Raw genomic sequence first — 22,522 nt, forward strand, 5'->3', positions numbered from 1 at the left:
TGTCCAAACGTTTGAAATAAAACACTCCAAGGAACCTCACACGCTACAGTTCGCTTACATGGTACCTCTCTGAACAACCCGTTCTATACCCGCTATGCAATTGTGGCACTGGACAGATAGATGCCCTTTATCCTGCCCTCCTATCTCAGCAGTAGCTGTCCGTCTTATAGGACACCTTCCTTTTGCGCCCTTGTTCCTTCCTTTTGTTTAGCTGCTTATGTTTATTTTTGATGACAGCGGTATAACCGGTATTCCAGTGGACTATCTTTCCAGGATTTATGTCCCTTAATCAGCAACAATGATGCGCGACGTCTTCGAAGAAGACTGATTCCGATTACGGCTCCAAGCGTGCGTCGCAGCACGGCCGCCGGGTCGAGCGCGCAGTGCCGACGACCAACACGAACTGCGCGGGGCCCGGTGGCGCACCACGCTTCGCAGCGTTGCCCGCGCCAGCCCGGCCGCGGGTCAAGTGCGCCCGTCGTTCGAGAACGTGTTCCCCAGCCGGCACATCGGCATGGGGGCGGCGTGCGCTAACCGTCTGCTACGTGCTCCGACTATCAATGCCCTTCTGTTGTACCTCCTCGCGCCGATCGAAAGGCTGCGAACGGATAGGAGTATAGTGGCCGCGGCTGGCCAGAGAAGCCTACCGTGGACCTCGGAATGCGGCACCACGCGGAGTGTTCTTAGGAGCGCCGAATAAAAATAGATTGAGAAGGAAAGAGCGTATAGCGTGTGCGGTTAGACCTCGGGTGGAGAAACATACCAGCAGCGCAAACGGGTTCACACAGGTGTGCGTATACTGTTGCTTTTGCTCGCGCCCTTATGCTTTATTCGCGGTTCCCGCGGCGAAATGTCGCGGCCTGGTCGTGTGACAGGGGTATGCACGCTCGCTTTTCGCAATGGCAAAGTCCTCGCGAAACAGATGGCGGCAACTGTAGAGCCGTGCAGTACACGAGGGTGCGTGGCAGCCCTGCCGCTATAACGACTCCGTCGCAGTGCAGCAAGAACTGCCGAACGTATGTCTCTATATATATGTTACATACTTATAACCTCATTGCGATGGTTCGGCCGCTGCTGCTCCTTCCCTCCCTCACTCACCCCTCTTTTCACTCCCATTCGCCACTGTGCAGCGCGGTTGAGGTGTCCTCCCCGGAGAGACAGTTACTGCGCTGCACTTCATCCCACCTCCACTTCCTCTTCCAACAAGAATCTCCATCTCTCTCATTGCGAAGCACGCCGACGTTGTCGGGCACGTATTTTGGCGCCTCCGGCCGCTCGTCGCATGCGCTGTCCAACATTTCGACCGCTTTTAATCGTGAAGCAAACCTTGCCCACTTTTAAATTCCTTCGACAGCCAGTTTGTGTAACGAGCTTCACAGACCTATCCCGAGCGCGAAACGTACGTCTTGAATAGCCTTATGCACTCGGCGCAATCACCATATGCAGTCCGCGCTCTCTCTTCCAATACTAGAACCAGAGTGCGTTGGCAAGCACGTGCGACTTACTTCCGGCTTATTTTCGGCATCGCGTTATTCGGCGTGTCCGCTTTACAACGCATACGCCGCTGCCCTGGTCGAATTGTCGTCGCAGTTAATTTCGTCCACGATAAGAGAATGCGTATATTTGTCGTAAAGCGTAAAACGAACGTACGCCGAGCGAAGCCACGCCGGAAATATGCGCGGTGAATACGCGTTCCGGTGTGTTCGCCGCTTAGAATGCCCCGCAGGGCATACGCGCTCGCGCAGCAACATGCGCGCAGACGTTTCGGCTCCACGCTTAGACGAGCCTCACCTCTTTAAATGCACGCGCGGCGCTTCCTGCTAACGTCTGCGGCACGTGTGCGTGCAGTGCACCTACAGTCGCGTATACGAATGAAGTTCCCTCTCGCCGTCGAGGCTGGGAGGAAGTAAATTTTCGCACGGTCCCTCGGCTTTGAAAAGGCCCGACGACGCCGCGCATGCTCGCGACGGGTGGTGGCGGCACGACGTCTCTCTCTCAGCGCCATCGGGGCGGTCACTTCCTTTTTCCTGCGTTCAACGGCGTCGCGGCTGCGACGCGAGTTTTTATCTCGCGGCCCGGCCGTGCGATCGTGCGCGCGCCTCGAGGAACGACGAAAGTATGCCGCCGTCCGTCGCTTGTCTTTCCTTTCTACCTAATGAGGTCGCGCGCCGCGGCTCGATATAGCGAACGGGGAAGTCGTTCCCGCCTGTCACCACCGCAGGGGTGTATGTGCTGTCTCGCGTGCCACTGGGTCATTATTACGTCAACATCGCCCGACCCGACGCTACGGACAGGCATCTGCTCCGCCCCCCCCCCCCCCATATCCCTCCCCCTTTACAACACACGCACAAATAACAAGCGGCAGCGGCTTATATCGCGTTGACATCTCATTGTCCCTGCTCGAGATGTATGAATATACATGAAGTGGCGACTGAAGCAAAGTGATATGACAGTGAGGAGTAATTGCCCCCGCGTCGTCTTTCAACGGAGACGATGTGGCTATCTCTTGAGCTGAGCCCTGTTTTTATACTGGGCTGAACGAGAGTGGGGCGCTCGCTCCAGCCTCCAGCTTAGCGGTCACTCGATTATGTTGCATCAGGATATGATGAAGGCGAGTATGTGTGTGCGTGCGCCCTAAATAAGGGAAGACTCGATCCCTTCTCTCGGGGCGCAGCGCAAGTTGCGCAACGATCGAGCATGCTTGTGTACGGCTCGTATACACCGTGCAAACTTCCAATGCGTAGTTAGCGTTCCTATACGTAGTACGTCGAGTCGTTCGAGCCAATTTACCCGATAAAGACAGCGAACGAGATCGCGTGAGACATATCCATTCCGACAAAAGCTCTCTTGCATTCAATACGACCGTGACGGCCGGTGTGTGCATACAACGATCATTCGAGAATCGGGCCAACCACGCCAGCATTCTTCGGCTCGTGACGGCCAACGCCCGGCTTCAAGGCCACACAACTTCACGTGTTGCATTTTTTCGGTCCAGGTGCGCGGCGCCGTCACTGAGGCGCCGCTGCGACCATCAGTCTTAGTGCGAATACATTCTTGAGCCAAAAGGAGCCACGCAATAGAGTCTTTTGCTGCTGTAGCGCTGTTGCTGCCGCCGCTATAGGACACAACACGCTATATAAATGCCGCGCGGACCGCGGAAGTCGTGAACACGACCCTGCTGTGGCTGTCGGCCTCCCTAAGAGCACTTATCCCCGCATGTTTACACACGTGTTTCACGTACGTACGTAACAGTTACTGCACGGAGTTATCTCTGGCACTCGGCCACGATAGGCGTCAAGAAGGCAATGCCCTCGGGGCTGGCGGCTCAGCTTCAGAGGCACGCAACCGGCCGAGCTCGATATATAAAGAGCAAAGAACCGATCCGAACTGGCGCCTTAAGAACTAAGAACCTTATCGGCTGAGCGCATTCTACGCGCGGCTCTGACGGGACGACCATTAGCTGCAGTCCTGAGTGCCATGCTAACAAAGCCGTCTTTCACTGGGACGAGCTCCCGTATTCCTTCCTCTTGTATATATCCTCAATCTAATCTCCGCACAGAGACACCCGACTAATTCTCATTTTTGTAGCATTCGTACGTCACGCCACTGAAAGTGGCACCGCTTTGTGCATTTGGTTCCTCTTCCTCTCAGGGCTTGCCGCGAACCTGTCAAGATCGAACTGTTCGCAATAAAACGATAAATGTATCCCGTATGTTTCGGGCATCGAGCACAGCGAATCTTGCATGTCGCAGTCAAATGGGGAAGAAAGAAAATTCGAACACGCCTTTTACGTGGCGCGTGGTACATTAGGGACACTGGGTCTGCCTCTCGTTGACGGTTCAAGGCCGGCTATTCGGTGCATACGTCTTCAGAATTGCTAATGCGGACGTAGCGGCATTCAAGGAATTGCCTTTCTCCACGGCACTGAACGAACAGGGTCGGCACGGCGTCAAGCGAATGCGGACTGCCAAGCAGCCTAGAACATGCCTTGTGCCGTATATCCCATGTAAGTGCCTCGAAATCGCCTCGTCGCGGGAGCGACGGCGATGACACACGCTCAAGGGTTCGGCGAACGAACTCGAGAGTAATGAATCCGCATGTCCTCTTCACGCGGAAGCAATTACACGTCATGAAATCGCGACTTCTCATCCTGGGAGGTAATACAGACGCCCTGCGAGCCCTGGGGTCAAGCGCGTGCGAGGGCGCCGCACGCACGGCGCGCCTTCACCGAGGCGCGCGCGAGATTAGTGGGGCGCAGCGCCTGCGTGACAGAGTCCGTGGAGCGAAGGAATTCCAGGTCGCTACCTGCGCGCTTCTAACGTCCGACACTCCGTGCCGGAGACGTGCTCAGAATGAGGATGGTAAGTGGTAATTACGAAAATAAATGCAAATGAAAGCGATATCGCTTTGTTTGCAATGTTAGCAGGGGAGCTCGAGGAGTATATCATTCAGCATTCATAGACTTCTAGCTGGGGCGGCCCTTACCCCCTTCTGTAATCTGGGCCTGCATGGGCCCAGCACGTGAAGACCCGTACGAAGTGCCCAGAGTGATGTACCCCCGCGTCTGCAACGGATGCGCGTCACCTGCTGTGGCTGTTTCCAGGGGCAAAGGCAAAAGATAAAGTGCTCGGAGTTACCGGGATACGGACAGAGTCCACAGATTACGCACAGTTAAATATGGACAATAAGTTCCGCAGGTCACTTATGCAGCTGCATGCATTTCTCCAACCATAACATGCGGTATGACAAACCGTGAGATTAAACACACAAACACACACATGCGCGCACGCATGCAAGCACGCAAAGGTTAACTTATATTCAGCCATGCCATTGTCAACGAGAGTGGCTTTAATGTTTCGGACATCGGCGAAAGCAGGCAGCGGTGATTGAGTGAGTGAGTGAGTGAGTGAGTGAGTGAGTGAGTGAAACAACTTTATTTGGCCCACTATAGACGTAAGCAAACTCAACGTCGCCTGGCTGTGAAAATTTATAAGCAAGCACTGAGGAGAGAGTTCGAGCCTCCCGGTGCTCTTGAGAACTTTATGTATAACCCTCAGATGGCTGCGACTTCGTGCACGACGCAATATGCCGGACCACTTTGGTCTGTTTTTCCTTGCTCCGATCTTTGTTCGCGTTGTCTCTTTTTGTTGTTCCCTAGCTGGGAGCTGTAACTTCGTCCTTCGGGACATCGCTATATTTCGCCTTCCAGTGAAGTACAGGATACGTGCTCTTTTCTTGTCGCCGCGTCACCGAGCGCTGTCGTATACGTTTCTTCCCGAAGACGGAGTGATAAACGATCTCGCCTAAGAAAACGGAGGCTGGCAGATACGGCTGGAGGCTCGGTTGCTCTCGAAGCAACGCGCAGGACGCACAAAGACGGCGCTCTACGACGAGACCTTTTCACCAGCTCGCCCACATAGGCTCGGATTACGAGGAGCGCTCCGGACGATATAGCGGTCCCTGTGAGAAGCGGGTTTTTCTTCGCGTACGGCCGTGCGTTCACAAAACGAGGCGTTTGCGACAGTGCCCCGTTGAGACAGCTTTGGCTGTCCGCAGCAGCGGCCTCTTGAAGAGTAACAGATTATTTACAACTTCCCGTGTCTTCCTTATTTAATCAAGCCTGTTGAGGTCGTTTCTGTGCGGCATGGGATTCCGTAGCCACGGTGCAGAAAGCGACGGAAGGGACACATCGGATTGTATGGCAAGGTTGGTTAAGGCGCAGCGAACACGAGACTCAACGACTACACAACGGTAAAAACGGCGCTCAAGAACGACACTAATGCAGCTTTCTAAATAAAAAACAAGTGAAGAAAAATTGAGGAAATGCAATTTTCGGCATGGTTGCGACAAGATTTATAATAAATTCTGCAGCAAGTCTCAGTACTGTCGAAACACTTTCGATGCCACAATCGCTCGTTTAGTTATAGCGACACAGAAATGTCGAAATATCAAAGAAAAGGATGAAAGAAAGCAGAGGTAAGGTGGGAGAGATGCGGGGGCACGCTGACTCGCCATAAAGGCAGAGCTGTATTACCCGTATTGAGGCAGCACAAATTTAATATGCTGAGTGAGGGCGCAGGTCACGCTATAGCGACCGTAACTCCACTGTGCAGGTCTGTCAACATGAACTGAACATTTCAACTTCGCTTGACCGATACAACGGGCGCGCCGCCCCATTGAGGTCAACGGAACACAACTTATCACTCACGAACAAGGTCTGTTCGCGCGGGTTCGCTTGCGGGTCATCAGGCTTCCAAGTCAGTTCGAGCTCGATCTAATCAACGCTAAGTCTGTGGCTCGCAAGTTTAGCCTATCCAAGGACTAATTCACACGAAACCGGAGGGAGGCTAACGCGCGGGCAACGCAACCGCAACCAACACAAGCAAACAGCCCAACAACTCCGTTAGACGCGCAGGCCAAGGCCTTCCCATGAGGGATATCTGGCACACCTGTTGCGTATTCTGCGAGGCACACGGGGGTGCCGACGCAACACGTAACTCGGCGGCGCATATATGGAGGAGAGAGAAAAGCTTATCTCGAGAGAAAAGATCTCCGGGGGGAGTCGTTCGCCCGGCGCGACCATCGAATGGTGCAATTCAGACTGCGACGATGAATAGACCAAGAAGTGGGAGGAGGAAGGGGCAGGTGGGTGGCACCCCATTGTGGGGAGCAGTCGCGATACACATACGGTGTTTCAGGGGCGAGAGATACGACGGGACAAGCACGTTCAGCGGCGCTGTACCGTCGTCGCTGCTGCTAGCTCGCGGTTTCTTCTCTGGGAAAGCGACTCGCGCCCACAAAGGGCCGCATATGCGGGTGGCACTCCCCGAGCAAGTGCGTCGCGATCACAATGGTTCCGCAATTCGGGTTTGCCCGCAGCGCGCCCCGTTTGTGTCGCTGCTCATATGTTTTCTTCTTCTTATCTTTAGTTGTCATACCCAGATTACGCAAGGTCGCTGCAGTACAACACTCATGGTTAGGTTTACGGAGGCATTCCCTCCCCTTTATGTTCTTTATTTGCTGTTCTTTTTTTTCGAGTACAGCTTTGCTATATAGTTAGGTCACGCCAAACTGTATCGGCGTAAGTGCATCGTGCACGAGAAAAATAAAAATAATATATATATATATATATGAGGTGAAAGAAAGTGGGGGTAATTAGAATGGGCGGACAACTTTAAAGATTCAATACCATATTTCATGGATGAGGAGCACTATATCTGTTAATAGGGAAATTTAGAACGCCTTATAACTGCTCTACCGTTACAGCTGCTGTCTCCGCTACCAGCTATAGCTTTGCGCGTGCTAGCCAAGCCGCGCAATATTGGCGCAGCTTAGCAAGCACGCGAAAAGCTTGCAGATAGCCAAAACAAGAGCGGTAGTGTGGGAGATGCAGCGCTTCGCTAAAAATTCTCTAAGCTCTCGTGTTATTCTTTCCCACAACAGGTGTGGTCAGGTGGGCGAAGTTTATTTTAAGACATGCATAATCGCAAAGTTGTTTCCTTTGGTCGTTCTATTGACGTCCTCTCTCTTGCTACACTCTTCCAGGGCTGTACTATGCCATCGCGCACCTTCCACTTAAAAGCAAATGAGTCATTATACGGCGCGTACCTGAAGCTGTGCCAAATGGAGGCATACGTGTTCTGCATATGTGGGGGCTGCACTGCAAAGACGCGTATAATCGCTTCCTCGTGTAAGCCACCGCCCCCGGACGCGACGCGGGCTAAGCACCGTTGTCTCAATGGAGTCACGCTTGCCGCCGACAGTTTCGAGCATGCAAACGAGAAGAAGCAAGTAATTCGCAGGGCGCACTGTATTTATGGCGGGTAACAGCACGTTGCATGCTCTTCCATTTAGGCGCGACAAGTGCTTATAGCTGACCAGCCCGTGCACCGACCGGTTCGAGAGACCAGCTGTTGTGCGCGCGAGAAAACCGGAAGTTCGCTTTTATTTTTTCATCTTTAGCTTACGCTGCGTCCGAGACCTTGCTTTAAGACCACTGATGACCGCAGCTTTTGCGCCTTGAGTGGAGATCACGGGTAAACTAGTAGCGATCATAACGCCACAGAAGGACGCGTTCATAGATGACACGCCTTATTACACGTCGTTATAACGCTAAAGGTGCACCATGGGATGAAAAAGAGAATCGTTATCTTTCTGTGTGGGCTTAAGAATGCACTGCACCGTGGGCGGACAGTTTTTTTTTTTTCTTTAGCTCAAAGTAATTGCCGTTGCGCTGCGCAACAGGCACGACAGCCTCTGGCCATTTTAAATTATTTTTAAAGAAGAGAAGAAGAAAAAATAACAAAAGAAAAAGAAACAAGAATGCAAAGGTCAGTCACACGTCGGAACCTAGTTAAACATGTCCAAACCTCCGCCGTCTATACGTTCGTATTGCATTTATTTCGTCGGTCTGAACAAAGTGTTTGGTCATTTTCCTTTAGTGCCTTAGAATGTTTACAGATAATTTCAGTAGACATGTTGTACTCGATATGCACAAGCTGCCTGCAGACAGCTACGTCTTTGCAGCGCTTTTACTCGACTATGGTGTGCACAATGCCTATATAGTATGCATATACTGAAGAAAAGGTCTATAGAGAAACAGTTCAGGCCGTAATGACTCAAGGAGGTCGTAGGTAATACAAGACTGTGTAGAATTGATCAACCGCTATTCAGAATGTCTCATAATTCGGCGGATCTAGTTTTCGAATAATACGCACCAGCACGGAGGTGACTTACAAGCATAGCAGTAACAAGTAGGCGGGCTACCTCAGTGGAGCCACGAGTCGGTGGACCGGTAATGTAGAGCGAGCCAGCTTAATCATAAAGCAATCCGAAGGACATATCATGTTCGGAAAATAATTTATTTGTTTTTATGGGCTGCGACTCGATGCCATCTTTCTGGGATTCGTCATCATTCTGGATTCCATCAGCAAGGGACTCGGCTTTGAGAAATCACTATTCGCACACCCCTAAACTTCTTGTTATACATACCGGTCTTTTTTTCATTTGGCGAAACCTCACAGTCATTAAGCCACAAAAGCACTGCTGTGGTTTCTGAAGTCAAGCGGACCGAGTGACCGGCTGTCAAGCAGTGATGAACACTCCAGTCCATCCGAATCTGTCCTTGAACTCTGTCCTCCCTCCCCAAATTTTATCTTTCTCTACCGTTTCTACCTTTCTCGCGTAAACGATTGCTCGCCGTCTCATCCATTCTCTCGTTCTTCAGGCACTCAAATCAAAATGAAAAAAAAAAATATTAAGCCCAGCATGAGCCCTCTGATTCAACACGTTTACAGAAAGATATATACAGAGGATATACACAGACAGTGCTTGCATGCGAGGATACGCAGGGCGTATGTGTAGCGCGTTCGCGTGCTTTTAGCTCACGCTCACGTTTTGTACGCGTCAATTCCCTCCCCCCCCCCCCCCCCGTTCTTCGTTTCGGTTTGTAATCCTCGAAGCCGGCGTGTAGCACTACCGGTTGCGCAGCGTGAGACCGGCAACGGGCTGAAGCAACTGCACGCCCCGCTGGAGGCGCACCGAAAACGCCCGATGCACGTTCATTCCCAGATGGGGAGCGTTAGTTCGCGTGGCGAACCTCCGCGCGTGTATTTGCAGGCTCCGGCGATCGACGCTGGCGGGCACGACTCCTCCTCCACCCCGCCAGCGCCGCGGACACGCTCGCACAGTTCGCGGAACGCGCCTCGCAATCAAGCCCGCACGCGACACGTTTGCAAGCGTGGGCCGCATGCACGTGTGCGGGCTGCGTACCCGACGCGGTCGGCAAAGGGTGCAACCAACTGATGCGCACGCAAACATTTTATGTCCTTGCGGTACAGGTTGAGGTTATTTTCGATTAATAGCGAGCAGAGTGAACATCGTGAATTTCTGCGCTATATATGGTAGCGAGGAGACTCTTCAACACCTCTGTGACTGTCCTCGCTACAATTTACAGAGACGATCGCTCGCAATCGCGATAGCGCGCTTTGACCAAGGACCTCTGACAGAGGAACTGATTTTAGAATGCCGACATCACAGGCCATCGCACCGGAGAGCGACGATGGAGAGCGGCTGTAACCTAAACAGATGTTTATAGTGCTGCGAGTGCTACTGTGCTGTTACGGTATGCGGTGACAGTGACCGACTGTGATTGTATGGCTATGCTCCTTTCTTTCTTTAACTCTACTTTGCTATGACTTTACCTCTCCCTTCTCTCTCTCCCCAGCGTAGGGTAGCAAACAGGATCTTCCCATCTGCTTAACCTCCCTGCTTTTCCCCTTTCTTCTGGCTCTCTCTCTCTCTCTTTTCATCGAATATTCCACTGGTATGTACACGAATTTACTACTACTACTACTACTACTACTACTACTACTACTACTACTACTACTACTACTACTTCTACTACTACTACTTCTACTACTACTACTACTACTACTGCTTCTACTACTACTACTACTACTACTACTACTACTACTACTACTACTACTACTACTACTGCTACTACTACTACTACTACTAAGCTTGTTCACATTTAGCCCGAAATATTTGTTTATCTGCTGGTGTGCAAATGAAATTTTTTATGTTCTTCAGGCGCATTCGCATTGTTGGTTTGCTGCTGTTTACTGTTTTGTCAATCATACGCTTGTGTTAAACGCACCTCTGTGTCTGTATACTAAATCTATACGTAATGACTCGTGATGCACTCTGCAGTATTATGGCATTATTTTTGTGCATTTCTTTCGTGTGACGAGAAGTAGCCTGCGCTCAGGCACCAACAAATCATAACAATTATGTAAATAACAATAAATATTGGAACTTGCCGGCCAGATATAAATAATAAATATTTTTTATGCAATAATAAATATTGAAGACCGGCCAGATAATAAATAAATAAAGTCCACGAGTGTAGCAATGCACAGTGTTCCAGTGTACCAAAGATCTAGCGACGCTTAGAAACGCGCTGTGTACTTTTTAGCAGTCATTTGTGCAATTTCCTAAGCACACCTCATGAGCTTTCACGTCGTTTACATCGTACACTTTTGTGTCGCATGAGGAGCAACGAACAGTGGTTTCCCGCTCGAGACGGCACTGGAATGGACATTTAAGAAAACCTTTTGTGCGTTGAGGTCTATGGAAGGTCCAGAGGATTGACCTCATTCGCTTTCTTCCGCACCTTGAAAGCCCCGGCCCTCCTTCCTACACGTTTTCAGCACCAGGAAACGACAGCTCTAAGCGTGCTCGGTGCATTTCGCGTCTATACAACAGCCTCTCTTCGTTAAAGAAGATAGAAAATGTAACTATACTTGTCTGACCGTATACGCACGAGTCGCTGTTCCGCTATATCCAACCATCGGCATGTACAATCGGTCGCAAAAGTTTACGAGACACGGTTTCTACGAAAAATGTGAATTTCTGCCCGGTCAAGAAATGGCGCCTATAATTTAATTGGCCTCTGTGTATGTCGCAGTGAAAACTACTGTAGACTGACACTTCGAAATCGAGGCTCTGTACCAAGGCTTCGCGGCAATTCAGCTTTTGCGCATTTCCCGCGTCCCGAAAGCTTCTGCGGCCGGCTGCACGTATATAAGCTTTTATGTATTGAAAAGCATAAATGTTGTGGCAGGTGATTCTCCTCTCTCTCCTCCTCTTTCTCACTATCTACCCCCCCCCCCCCAACCACGCCTGTTTTGAGATATATTAACAAGGCGCGGGTGCTTAGGTTGTATAAGGCTTCACGAATGGCGTAAACATCTGGAGATAGACGAAGCTCTTTCTATATTATAGTCGGCTGCTAGCTATTTCAAATGAACACTGTATTATTCGAACATACAAGTTTCTATAGCACACTGCGCATACGCTTTCATATCCTTATTGAGCGCACATGTTAAGGAACCGGACACGCGGCATTCAAGTTTGGCGCTTTTATAGAGGGAGGTCTTCGCGTTTGTCTTTTTTTGTGACATCTATATGTGAATGGCTCGTCGGCGACTACAACGTAAACGACAACAGCGGCGGTGTCCTTTCATCTCGGACGTCGCACCCCCATTTATTCACCGGCGCGACACACACGCCGCCTGTTGGCGGCATTTCTTTCCTTTGAACGCGCGGCTATTTACAGTTGTCGTTTATCTAAGTTTTTACATGCGCTTAAAACGTGTATGCACGCTCAAAACACGCGAGCTCGCGTTCTTGCTTGCGGCTATTCCTTGTAGACATGCCAAAGATCCAGGACCACTTATACAAATGACTGCTCGATTACAAGACAAGCACTATGGTCAGGGTATGCCTAATGTCTCTCGGCAGTTGCAGTTATATTTTTTTATTTCCTCTTCGCGATAATACTGCAGAATAAAGATTTGTACCAACTAAAGTTCATCTGGTTCGCTTAAAAGTGTGCAGCATCGTAGAAGCCAGATCTGAAGGTACCACCTGGTTAGGGAGAGCCAAACGAGCAGACGTGCTCTGACGTACATTCTTACCAGAGGCACTTATACTGAAGGTAGCACGTCACCATATCTTTCGCACCTAAATATTGTAAGGCACGCGCAACACTACTTCACTCGGCCGAACATTTATACTTCAAGAAAAATAACCGAGACATCAGGATCTGACTTGGTCAGTCACCCAAGTTTTTCAATCATCATTAGAATCACTGCAATGCATCTTCAAGGCATGAAAATGAGCGTCTTCGTCACGGAACAGGGTATGGCTTCACCGACCAATGACGGTGGGAAAGGTGCCAGCTTTCTTGCGAGTCCATGCATATGCGAGCATTTTAGGGAACTCTGCCCTCGTTTCACTGGCATTGAATGCTCGAAGTCGGCCACAAGATGGTATGGAACAGGGAATTTGCGATAAATATGAATTCACATGAAGCCTGAGCACATAGCCTCGAGTACAAAGTTTCAATCTAGTAGTTTCTGTGACCTACACGTTCACATTTGTCGTACAACGCGTATACAGTAAAGATTTGTGGCCGACTGTGTACACGTTAAATCTGGGCATGGGTCTGCAAAAAAAAAAAAAAAAAAAAAAAAGAAGAATTTCTCGTCAACTGAGGCTGACCCAATGAAGCCAACCAATGCACTCTGATATTTGCAATGGTATATTTGCAATGGTAATTTGCAATGGTAACTGAAATTCCCGCGTGATTTAGGGTTGGAAAATAAACCGTGCGGGTCATCGTGCACGGTTTGGAAAACGCGCAACGTATTGGGCTCTGTGTCAATTTGTTTGTGATGCATCGTGTTGCTAGCTGGACTGGGAAGTGTTTCGGACCGTGTCGCGTTCAGGCGGAACTATTGCCGGCAACTCTTGCAAGGCCGCCCCCAGCAAGCAGCAGCCCTCGCCCTCCTCCCGAATTCTTCAGTCTCAGGTTATATGCATTCGAGGAATTAAGGAAATTTGTGTGTGCTTTTTTTTTTCGCAGAACCCTCTGTCCGCATACTTTTGACAATGGATGTACGTAAGTTCAAAGCTGCTCGTATTCATTGACATGGAGTTTTCTATTCGTCATACAGAAAGTTGTCCGAGGAGAAACAGTGCCGCGTACACGCTCGGCTTCCGCGACAGCCCGCAGTGCAAGCGGCCACAGCCGGGCGGTCCACTGCGGCGTGACAGCTCAGAAGAAGCCGCCGCCGCGGCGTGCGACTTGGCGCCGACCCAAGCGGCGGCGTCGCGGTGACGCGCGCGCTCTGCAGCTCCTCAAGCACGCTGTGTCGCCTCGCGCCCCCTGCGCGTCGTCCTCTTCCCAAATCCGTTATCTGCGCTTCGCGGTCTGCGACTGTACTCTCTACGGGCGGTCGTCTCCGCTGCCCGGCTTTCCTATTCGGGACAGCGGCTCCTGGTTCGAGACGGCGCGCGGAGACATCCAAGTAGCCGCCGCCGTATTTATAAACAGCACGGGGCATTGCACCCTGCGCCGTCACGCCGCGCCTTCGCTGTGCGAGGCTGGCGAACTGAAGAAATAAACGAAAGTCGGCGCGACCCAGTGCGCGAGACGCGAGGGGAGAAAGGGGCTCGCTGTTCTCCGGATCTGCCGCTGGGAGATCACGCGCGCAAATTATCCCGCCGAGCGAAGTGTGAACGTCGGCGGGAATTGTTGCGGTCTTCGGATGGCTGCTGGCGTGGCGATATGCAAGCGACGGCTCGCCGCCAGTTCGCGGAACACGCCCCGCGGGTTACATTACCCGAGTTTCTCATAGGATGTGCTTATCTGTGCCGTTCGCGGACCCTTACGATTGTTTGTCTAGGACAATGCGCCCAAGCGTGCTTTGCAGACACATTGCAATCACTTGTCTGTTACCTTGTGGAATGTACAAATCACCTGCGGAAAAAAAATCTAATTGTGATCCATCTTTAGTTTTATCAAGTTTCTTTGGCCGCCTCCGCTTTCTATAGTCGGTCTCAATTATCGCTTATCACGGATATCTTGGTTGCGTCCCGTCGCAAATTCCTTCGATTCACCGATGCGGAAAACACAGTTTAGATCGGGCTAGTAGATGTAAGGCAGCTGGTGAACGTCAGAAACTAGTACCGAACTGCATTCCAAAAGGTTTTCCTCTAAACATTTGTAGAGAGCTGCAAAGCTACACCGGTTGCTTCCTTCCAGCAGGCATGCATTTATCTCCGCCTTGTGTGCGACCGTATTAGCGAAAGTGGTGAAAGAAATACGTTAGCTTTCTAAGCAGGCAGAGCGAGGCCCATTATTGACGTTCGAAACACAATGGGGATAACGACAGCATGCGTGTGAAGTTCGAATTAGGAGCTAGAGTCGAAGAAAGTACGAACAAAACCAGCGAAGGCTGAGGACCCGAAACGTCACGGCTAACACCCTCTGAGACCCGCTACATCTCGCCGTTGTTAGGCCGCGGCGTGATCAGAGCGCCAAGTGTCTCTTGGGCATTTTGCTGTTGCGCTGCCGCCTCACTCGCTGTGTTCGCTAAAACGCGTCCTTCGCTTCAGCGGAGCTCGTCAGAGAAACGTTAGCGCGACCTGGAAAACCTAACGTGTACCAACACAGCTGGCGCGCGATGGACCAACGGAAAGAAAGAACGAAAGAAAAGAATGAAAGAAGCGGGCAGCTAACGCACTCACGCGACCTACTCTGGCTCCTCGACGGCTTCGACGTGCGTCGAGGGCCGTCACGATGGCTGCACGCTGACGAAACGGTTCGCGGCGTGAGGAATGATCAAGGAATGTTTTTCAGCGCTGGCGCTCCCTAAACTTGGCGGTCTTCTTCTGAATCCACGCACACGATCGTTATCACGGAAACAGCGAGCGCCGAAGAGGAATTTGACGAAACGCGAGAAGTTTCCCCGACGGCTGTCATAGCAATAACGATAAGAGAAGCGTTTTACTTCTGAAAAACGTTGCCAAAACAATCGCGATACACCCACAATATCGTAAAACTTTCTTTCCTTTGGGTTGGTTTCGCATTGACAGTGTTTCAGCTTGTCGACCCTCATCACAGACACACACATTAGGAAAAAAAGAAAGAACAGAGATGAAATGAATGAAAATACTGTACACTAATGTGTTCATTTCTTATTGGTTGCCTTCACTAAAGCTGCTCACAAATGCGACGAAGGTCACCTTTTTATTATTTTTTTTGTCAAGGTTTGAAAGCATAACTTTTCGGAGAAAATTAAGCGATTCAGCTTCTTCACTACCATAAATAGAACTACCCGCAGTTCTTTAAATGGGTTGCTAGGTTTAATATCATTCTGGTCAATATGAACATGCCATATGCAAGATAATTCAGTATGATCAGAGATAAACCGATACAATCGTATGCATGGCATGCAGACAGTGACGTTCTATACATCTCAAAGAAGGCAAGAGGCGGGCGAGGCGTTTTGTAAACAGGAATCGCCTACGCGTATATGCACATGCTGCTCATAAACCGTTCGGCCGCACGGTGCAGGCGTATACGTGAAGACAAGGCGCCAGATTGCGTTCAGATTTCTGCGTCAAGGTCACCAGAAGGTGTGCGTGTGTGTCTGGAGTGGGTGGTCTGCTTTCTCCGATACGATCAACATTGAAGTGGGAGCATGGCTTATCACGCGGAATGTGAATAGTATCCGCTCGACTCTGAACCATAAATGGAACGTGTACGTGGATATGACTAAATAGACGACTCAACCACCGGAAACGCTCTTTCTGGCATCCGCGCGTGATATAGCGCTAAAAGTGACTAACTCATAACTGTACGTGGGATCGTTCCCCACCTGCGGCAAGTTGTTTTTTCATCCACTTTCATTTCCATTAATTTATCATTTCTTTAATTCAATTAGTAAGTACAAGTAATTTCCCCCTGTGCTGTCCTTGGTGTTTTGTTTGTTGGCTTCTTATGCTTATGCTATGACCCCTCGGTTAACCCGCTTTCTTCTCGTTCCTCATAACTTAGTCACTCTGGTGTCTGCACCACAACAACCCCTGCGTCGAACGAACTATGCACCTGCTACTGGACATTAGTTACGGCTATAGCTTGAACAAGGTATCCAGCCTGAAGTCTAGGTTACAGGTTATCCTCCGGCTGGAAAATCCATTTCCTACATATGCTACAACGTAGTGTGGTAATTCGTGCATCTGTGCCATTTGTCTTAGCGGTAGTAAAACAATATATACATGAACCGAGCCTAGTTTTATATCTAGTTCGATCTCGGCATTGTCCACTTAGTTGGTGTAAACGACAACTCGGGCGATTTATGCGACAGGGTACTGCGGCAAGGCAGCTTGCCCGTTAAGCACTGGCGCTGCGGTGCGAGTGAAATAGGCATTTGCGTACAGCGATCTACGCGAGCATGTCTGTTCGCTCAAAGCTGGCACGTGCTGCCCGTGTGCCACAATCAGCACAGGCTTCGTTCAGGCTTGCCCAGTGGGCACTCCCAGTTTACGCCAGGGCAAAGCTCGCAGCCAAAATATTCAGATCACACCGCTTAACTTTACCGGGCCAATATAGAAGCGAACACAAGACATCGGACAGGTGGACAAAATGACACATGCGCCAAGAGCAGCGCCTGGAATGCGCGGCTTGCAAAAGTCGGGGCAGGTAGGTGCTCACATGCCAAGGCAAGAACGCCTCGAAGCGGCCATAAAAGGAGCACTTCCCGCATCCAGTAGGCGGCCCCCGGCTTCAATTCGCGTCTCGAAAAGCGGATCAAGCCGCCGTGACGGAATCGCGAGTACGCGGCGAGGCGCCCTTTGCGCCCGCACAAGTCGAGGAATGTCCAAAGATCGGCTCCGTACCTGATGTGGTTCGCAGACATCGCGCAGTGGTGGTGGATGACGGACTCGTGTGCGGCCTAGGCGCTCCGAGACGGGCCGACAGTGTGCGTTGCGTGCGCTAGCGGCGGCCTGTACGCCTCTCGTCTCGCGCGCGCGTAATGCCCTCCTCCTGTCTCTCGACGGCGAAAAAAACTCGTTCCCCGACGCTGTTGTGTCGGCGGAAAAGAGAGGAGAGGGAGAGAAACAGCGGCCGGCGCCCCGGCGGCGGTCACGTGTCGGTGGGTGACGTCAGGTGGAGGGAGAGGACTCTCCTGGATTCTGAAAAGCCGCCCACCGGAACGAGCAGTTGCTGGTTGACTGACCAGGGAGGCAAAACTGTCTGGCAGAGTGCAGAGCGGCACTCGATCTCGCGATGACGTCACATCCTGTCGCCTATAACGTGCCCTCACCACCTTCAGTACCACCACGCTCTGTAGCGTACACACACTCGACCTTTTTCCCCCTTGCCGTGCGCGCTTTTGCGCTCCGCGAAACCATCCAGGTGTGCGCGTACTACGGTCTGTGCGTCTCGTATAATAAGCACGTATGGCTGTGCGTGCGCGGGGCGGTGTCTGTCTCTCTTCCAAATGGAATCGCTGCACGCGAGTTCGGAAACCGCGTGTTGATGACTCGCGCCTACTACGTGTACGCTAGTGGCAGACGACGGGTGCACACCCAGATGGTTGGCGTCTAGCCAGGTGCGTGGACTTGGCTTCTAAAGATACTGGTCAGCTGGTCAGTTACATTCTGATATTCAAATGCTGATCAGCTACATTCCGGCCGTAACTGCTACGTAACCCATAGGTGTTGCAGTCATATGCGCTGTCCATGAGTACTGGATGGCGATCTACACGTGACGTGAGCGTACCGTATGTTTCAAAATGTGTACAGCTGTCACTGCTTATCACTGCCACTCACCCTCCTCTTCCCATCCTTTCTCTCTCCCGGTAAAAAAAAATTTTTTTTGACATGTCCTGAAGTGCAGAGTGAAAAGTCGGAAGGTGTATATAAACGGGTGTGCCACGATACAACTCCCTTTTCTGCACTCTTTCCCTGCACGCTTCGAAAACAATGCAGCGCCGCTCGGTTAAACTGTCGATGTGGGAAAGGAAGCAACGAAAACTAATGTTTCAAAATCCACACCGGCCGCCCCGTTGTTCTTTCTGTTTTCCCCCCGCTTCGCTTTATCCCATTGCTTTAATTAACTCGAATGGGCTACGCGCCAAGTTCACTGACCCGCTGTCGCTTGCGTGCGTTCTTGTATAATGGCGTCTGGCTGACGCAATTAGTGCGTTCGCAGTGCCCAGCCCGGGGCCCGTCCGCTTCTCATCAACCGTTGTCATCGGGTGCGCCATAAGCAAAACGGGAGCACATAATTGTCGCTCGACGCATTCCGGCAGCTATTCACTAGGGGGGGGGGGGGGGAGGGGGGCACACAATGGGCGGCTTTGTGCGCCGCGTCCTACAGACGAAAGATCGTAGCGTTTACTGCTGTACGCATGGCAACATTGGTAGAAGCCAAAAGGGACGCGCACAGCTGCGTGTTTATTCATGGTTTATCATACGCGCAAGGCCAGGATGCTCAGAATAGGCTCCTTTCCGAACGCTGTGCGTCGCTTGGCGAATAAAAGAGAAAAAAAAAAACGAAAGAAGGGAAGAGTAACGGAACAGATTGATTGATGTTCGTTTTAGGGGCGCTGATTTTGCAGCTTTGCATGGAGCGCATGCACTGCAGGAATACGTGCTGCACTGATTAGCACTGTAACGTCGGAGTAAAATTCAAGACATAATTTTAATTGTAGTCGTTAGTACAATGCCGGTCTTACGTACGTGCGTTTATTAGGAGATACTAATCCGAATGAAGCGAAAAGAAAGGCGTTTCTTTGGGTCGTCTGAAGTGAGGATGGACAGTTAAAAAAAAAAAAAAAAGACTCCCAAAGCAACCTTGCTGCTGTATTTTCCGAGCGTACGCTGGATCGGCAACACCATACCACGGAGAAGCGAGGGCAGGTATTTCGTCCATCTTCCATTTATAATTTGCTCTGTAATTTTCTTTCTAACCTTTCTGCGGTCTTTTCGTTTACAAGGAATCTACTGTATGGCACTGGATCACTCACCTCAGAGGTTATTTACATGATCCAGTCCTAGTACACAACTCCAGGTAACCGTGACATTATTTGCGTCATCAGGTTGTCCGACCGAGTCTTAGCAAACCTCCATCACCAAGTTCTGGAAGCGCTAGTCAAGTATGCTTAAGAGATGTCAACTATATAAACGACGATGTCTTGCTCTGTGTGCGTTATGAAGAAACAGCGCTGTCCTAAAGCACCGTGACCGAAGCACTCTGTCAGCCGAGCGTTTACGGCTCCCTTCTTAAGATCGCCCCAGACGGGAGCGGAGCTACTTTCCAGGGTGCCGTGTAGTTTACATCACAGCGTAATGATGACAAAACGCTCTGCCCCCGACTGTAGGCCTAAACAACGGCGTCTGGCGTTCCACGCTGTTGAGCGAGCGTGAAATGGTGACTGCAGCAGAAATAATTGCTGGCGCAAAGCGGCACAATTTCAAACAGCATTTCGTCCACGCAATTCGCGTGCGCTGTGCTCGTGACACGCGTGGAATGATTACGTCGAGGGCGCCGAGCGTGCAGAGTTTCGAGCGCCAGCAGCAAGGTCCGCTCTAATTTCTCTGTGGGCTGCGACAATGTGCAGTGTCCTCCGAGCGCGGTGTCATTTTGAATGCTATTTCATACGTCCTATGGGGCATGAGCGAAGGGCAGCACTTGTCTTCGCGTAAAGGACAAGTCAAACATGCCAGTCTTCCTCTCCCCCCTTTTTAAAGGTTTTCTGAGAGCGAGATAATAATACAAAGACAATGTTCTGCTAGATAGCACACAAATTGAGACAAATAACATAAACTATAAGAAAAACGCTTGTGATAATGTATTTAAAAAAATGTGAACGCACAAACTGCAGCAGATCATACTTTCTTGGTCGCCACGAAGCAACTAATATGTATCACGAAAAAAATAAGAGAAAGAAAAGAAAATGACTACTCAAATATGTGCCAGCGGTTTTTACAATAGTTTTACAGGATGTCACTTGGCAGACCTGATCACGAAACGTTTCTGCGTTAAAAATAAAGCCAAAACCTTCCTGATCCTCACAGAAACAGACTATTGCAAAGGCGTGTCGCGCCAGCTGCCGGACTAAAGCAGTTAAGCTTTGGGTAATGATTCAGGGAGAGACGTCGCTGGCCTTCTGTCCGGTTGAATGCGCTTTCTTAAATTTTTATTTCCAAGTCACGTAACTGGTTTTCGGCCTTCTCTGCAGAACAGGGAATGCCATTGCCACCTAATATCCTAATCCGCTTTGCGGACCGAAAACACAAATTTGCGAAGTATCACCTTGCCAAGTTGTTATCACTATTATTTTTTTCTCGTTGTCACTAACGCGAAAACAATGGCTTAAGCAAGCACCGGGTCGCTTAGGGGCACGCTTTCTGTCCAGGATTACGGCATCGCCACAAAGCCAGTCTCCACGGCGGGCTGTTCGAAAGGAAACTTCCTTGGGGGTTGGTTAACCGTTGACAGCGACCCAAAGCGCGGAATCAAAGACCATCCATCCCAGCGCGCTCCCAGCGGAAACTTTCTGCTGAGTCGATTTCCTCTCGCGTGACTCAGGGAGGAGGGTCTCGAAGTGCATCTCGCCGTCTCTTTGCCCCAATGCTGCAAGTTTCCGCGCCATGGGGCATGGGGGCTGGGGAGAGGGGGTGGGGGTGAAGTTATAACGGGCGGGCTGGGCTGGAAGAGGGGGGCGCCGAAAAGCCTCTTCCCAATCTCGGCCACCCCAAAGGATACAAGACTCAGGAACGAACCAGCGTTGAACCCAATCTCGCCAATAGCTGCCGCCTTGCCGTCGGCAAACTCAAAGCCCTGGTCGATGTTCCCGGGTGCGCTTCCTGGCTTACTTTATTTGTTGTTCTCGACGGCTACGCTCTCCTAGACGCGCTGATCTCAGCAGGCTTTCCCATCGGTCATCATTCAAGGCGAAGATCACCTAACTCGTAGAGGAGCTGGGTATGGCGCACAGTAATGTTCCTCCGTGCATGGTGCGGACGTGTCTGCTGCCGCCTATGTAGAGAAACCAAGCAGGCCTGTTTGCCCGACGTGCTCTAAGAAAACGTAACATGAACGGTTAAACTGCGAAGGCATGCAAGGTGGCGGGAGCATATTATACTTCCTTGAGTTCTATGGCTGGCCTACAGCAAGCCTTCGACAGAATGTTACGACTTAAACCACAGCAAGTGCCATCGCTCATATACAACGTGCTACCACAATACAGCCACCCAAAACAAATGGTATGTGTCACGCGTGGCCACTTATTTGACACGGTGAGGTCGTCGAATTGGACACTTTATGAGCTCACTTTCGGTCACAGCACATAATCACGCTTTACGGCAGAACAAGCATGCCCTCTATCGATGTTCCAATCTGAGTGAGCGCCCTTATACAGAATAGTGTACATAGGGGCGGCGACAAATGGCAGCTCGCACTTGACCAGGCTTTGTATCTGCTAAGTGGAGCATAAATTGAGCTACAATGCTGTAGTCCGGAAAGCTCTGTAGGACATCACATGTATGTGTGCCGGAGGCCGAAGTGCAGCCCTATCTCGACGGCGGGTGTTGGTTACTCGTATCAGCGTTTATTGATAACTAAATGAACATGTTCACCGTATATGGCCGTGACATTTAGAGTATAGCAGGCGACGAAGCCTGTAGCTAAGCTACATATACAGTTTTCGACAAACAATCACGTACCCTCATTGCTCACTATCTTCCTTTTTCTATTCCGCCTTTCCCGTACCCCCCTGTGCAGGGTAGCAAACCGGACACTCGTTTGGTTGATCTCCCTGCCTTTAATCTCCTTGCTTTTTCTCTCTATCCCTCTGCCGCTCCTTATATCCGTGTCACTTGCGGTGCGTGAAACATTAATAATAGTAGATTAAGCTCCCTAGCGCTGTTAAGTGAGAATTAAATTTCAGGGAGTTCAAGATAACACAAGATGTCCCACAGTGGTTCAAAATATATGTCCGCAAAAAGTGAACAGAAAGAGGCGCGCGCATAGAGCTAGCTAGGTGCCAGAAAAAGTGACCAGGGTGACTGACGGATATAGCATGACGTATAGGAGATGAAACCAGTTCGGGCTGAGCTATTATGTCGCTCCACACCGTGCTTTGCATCCGTAGGTTTTTCC

At 50.6% G+C, this 22,522-nt stretch overlaps 1 protein-coding gene across 4 annotated transcripts in view; it reads right to left on the minus strand.

The window, feature by feature from the left end:
* The window catches only part of Jupiter (microtubule-associated protein Jupiter), a 71,762-nt gene that overhangs the window by 35,018 nt on the left and 14,222 nt on the right, over window positions 1-22,522 (minus strand). The window contains exon 1 of one of the 4 annotated variants that reach the window (XM_050182642.3): window positions 17,251-17,416. The exons of the other annotated variants lie outside the window; for them this stretch is intronic. Coding sequence (XP_050038599.1) covers window positions 17,251-17,270 — 20 coding nt within the window. The 5' untranslated portion in view covers window positions 17,271-17,416. Of the gene's footprint in view, window positions 1-17,250; window positions 17,417-22,522 lie in introns of those variants that run through there. 4 annotated transcript variants of the gene reach the window in all.

Source organism: Dermacentor andersoni, chromosome 4 (genome assembly GCF_023375885.2).
Source record: "Dermacentor andersoni chromosome 4, qqDerAnde1_hic_scaffold, whole genome shotgun sequence".
Taxonomy (NCBI): domain Eukaryota; kingdom Metazoa; phylum Arthropoda; class Arachnida; order Ixodida; family Ixodidae; genus Dermacentor; species Dermacentor andersoni.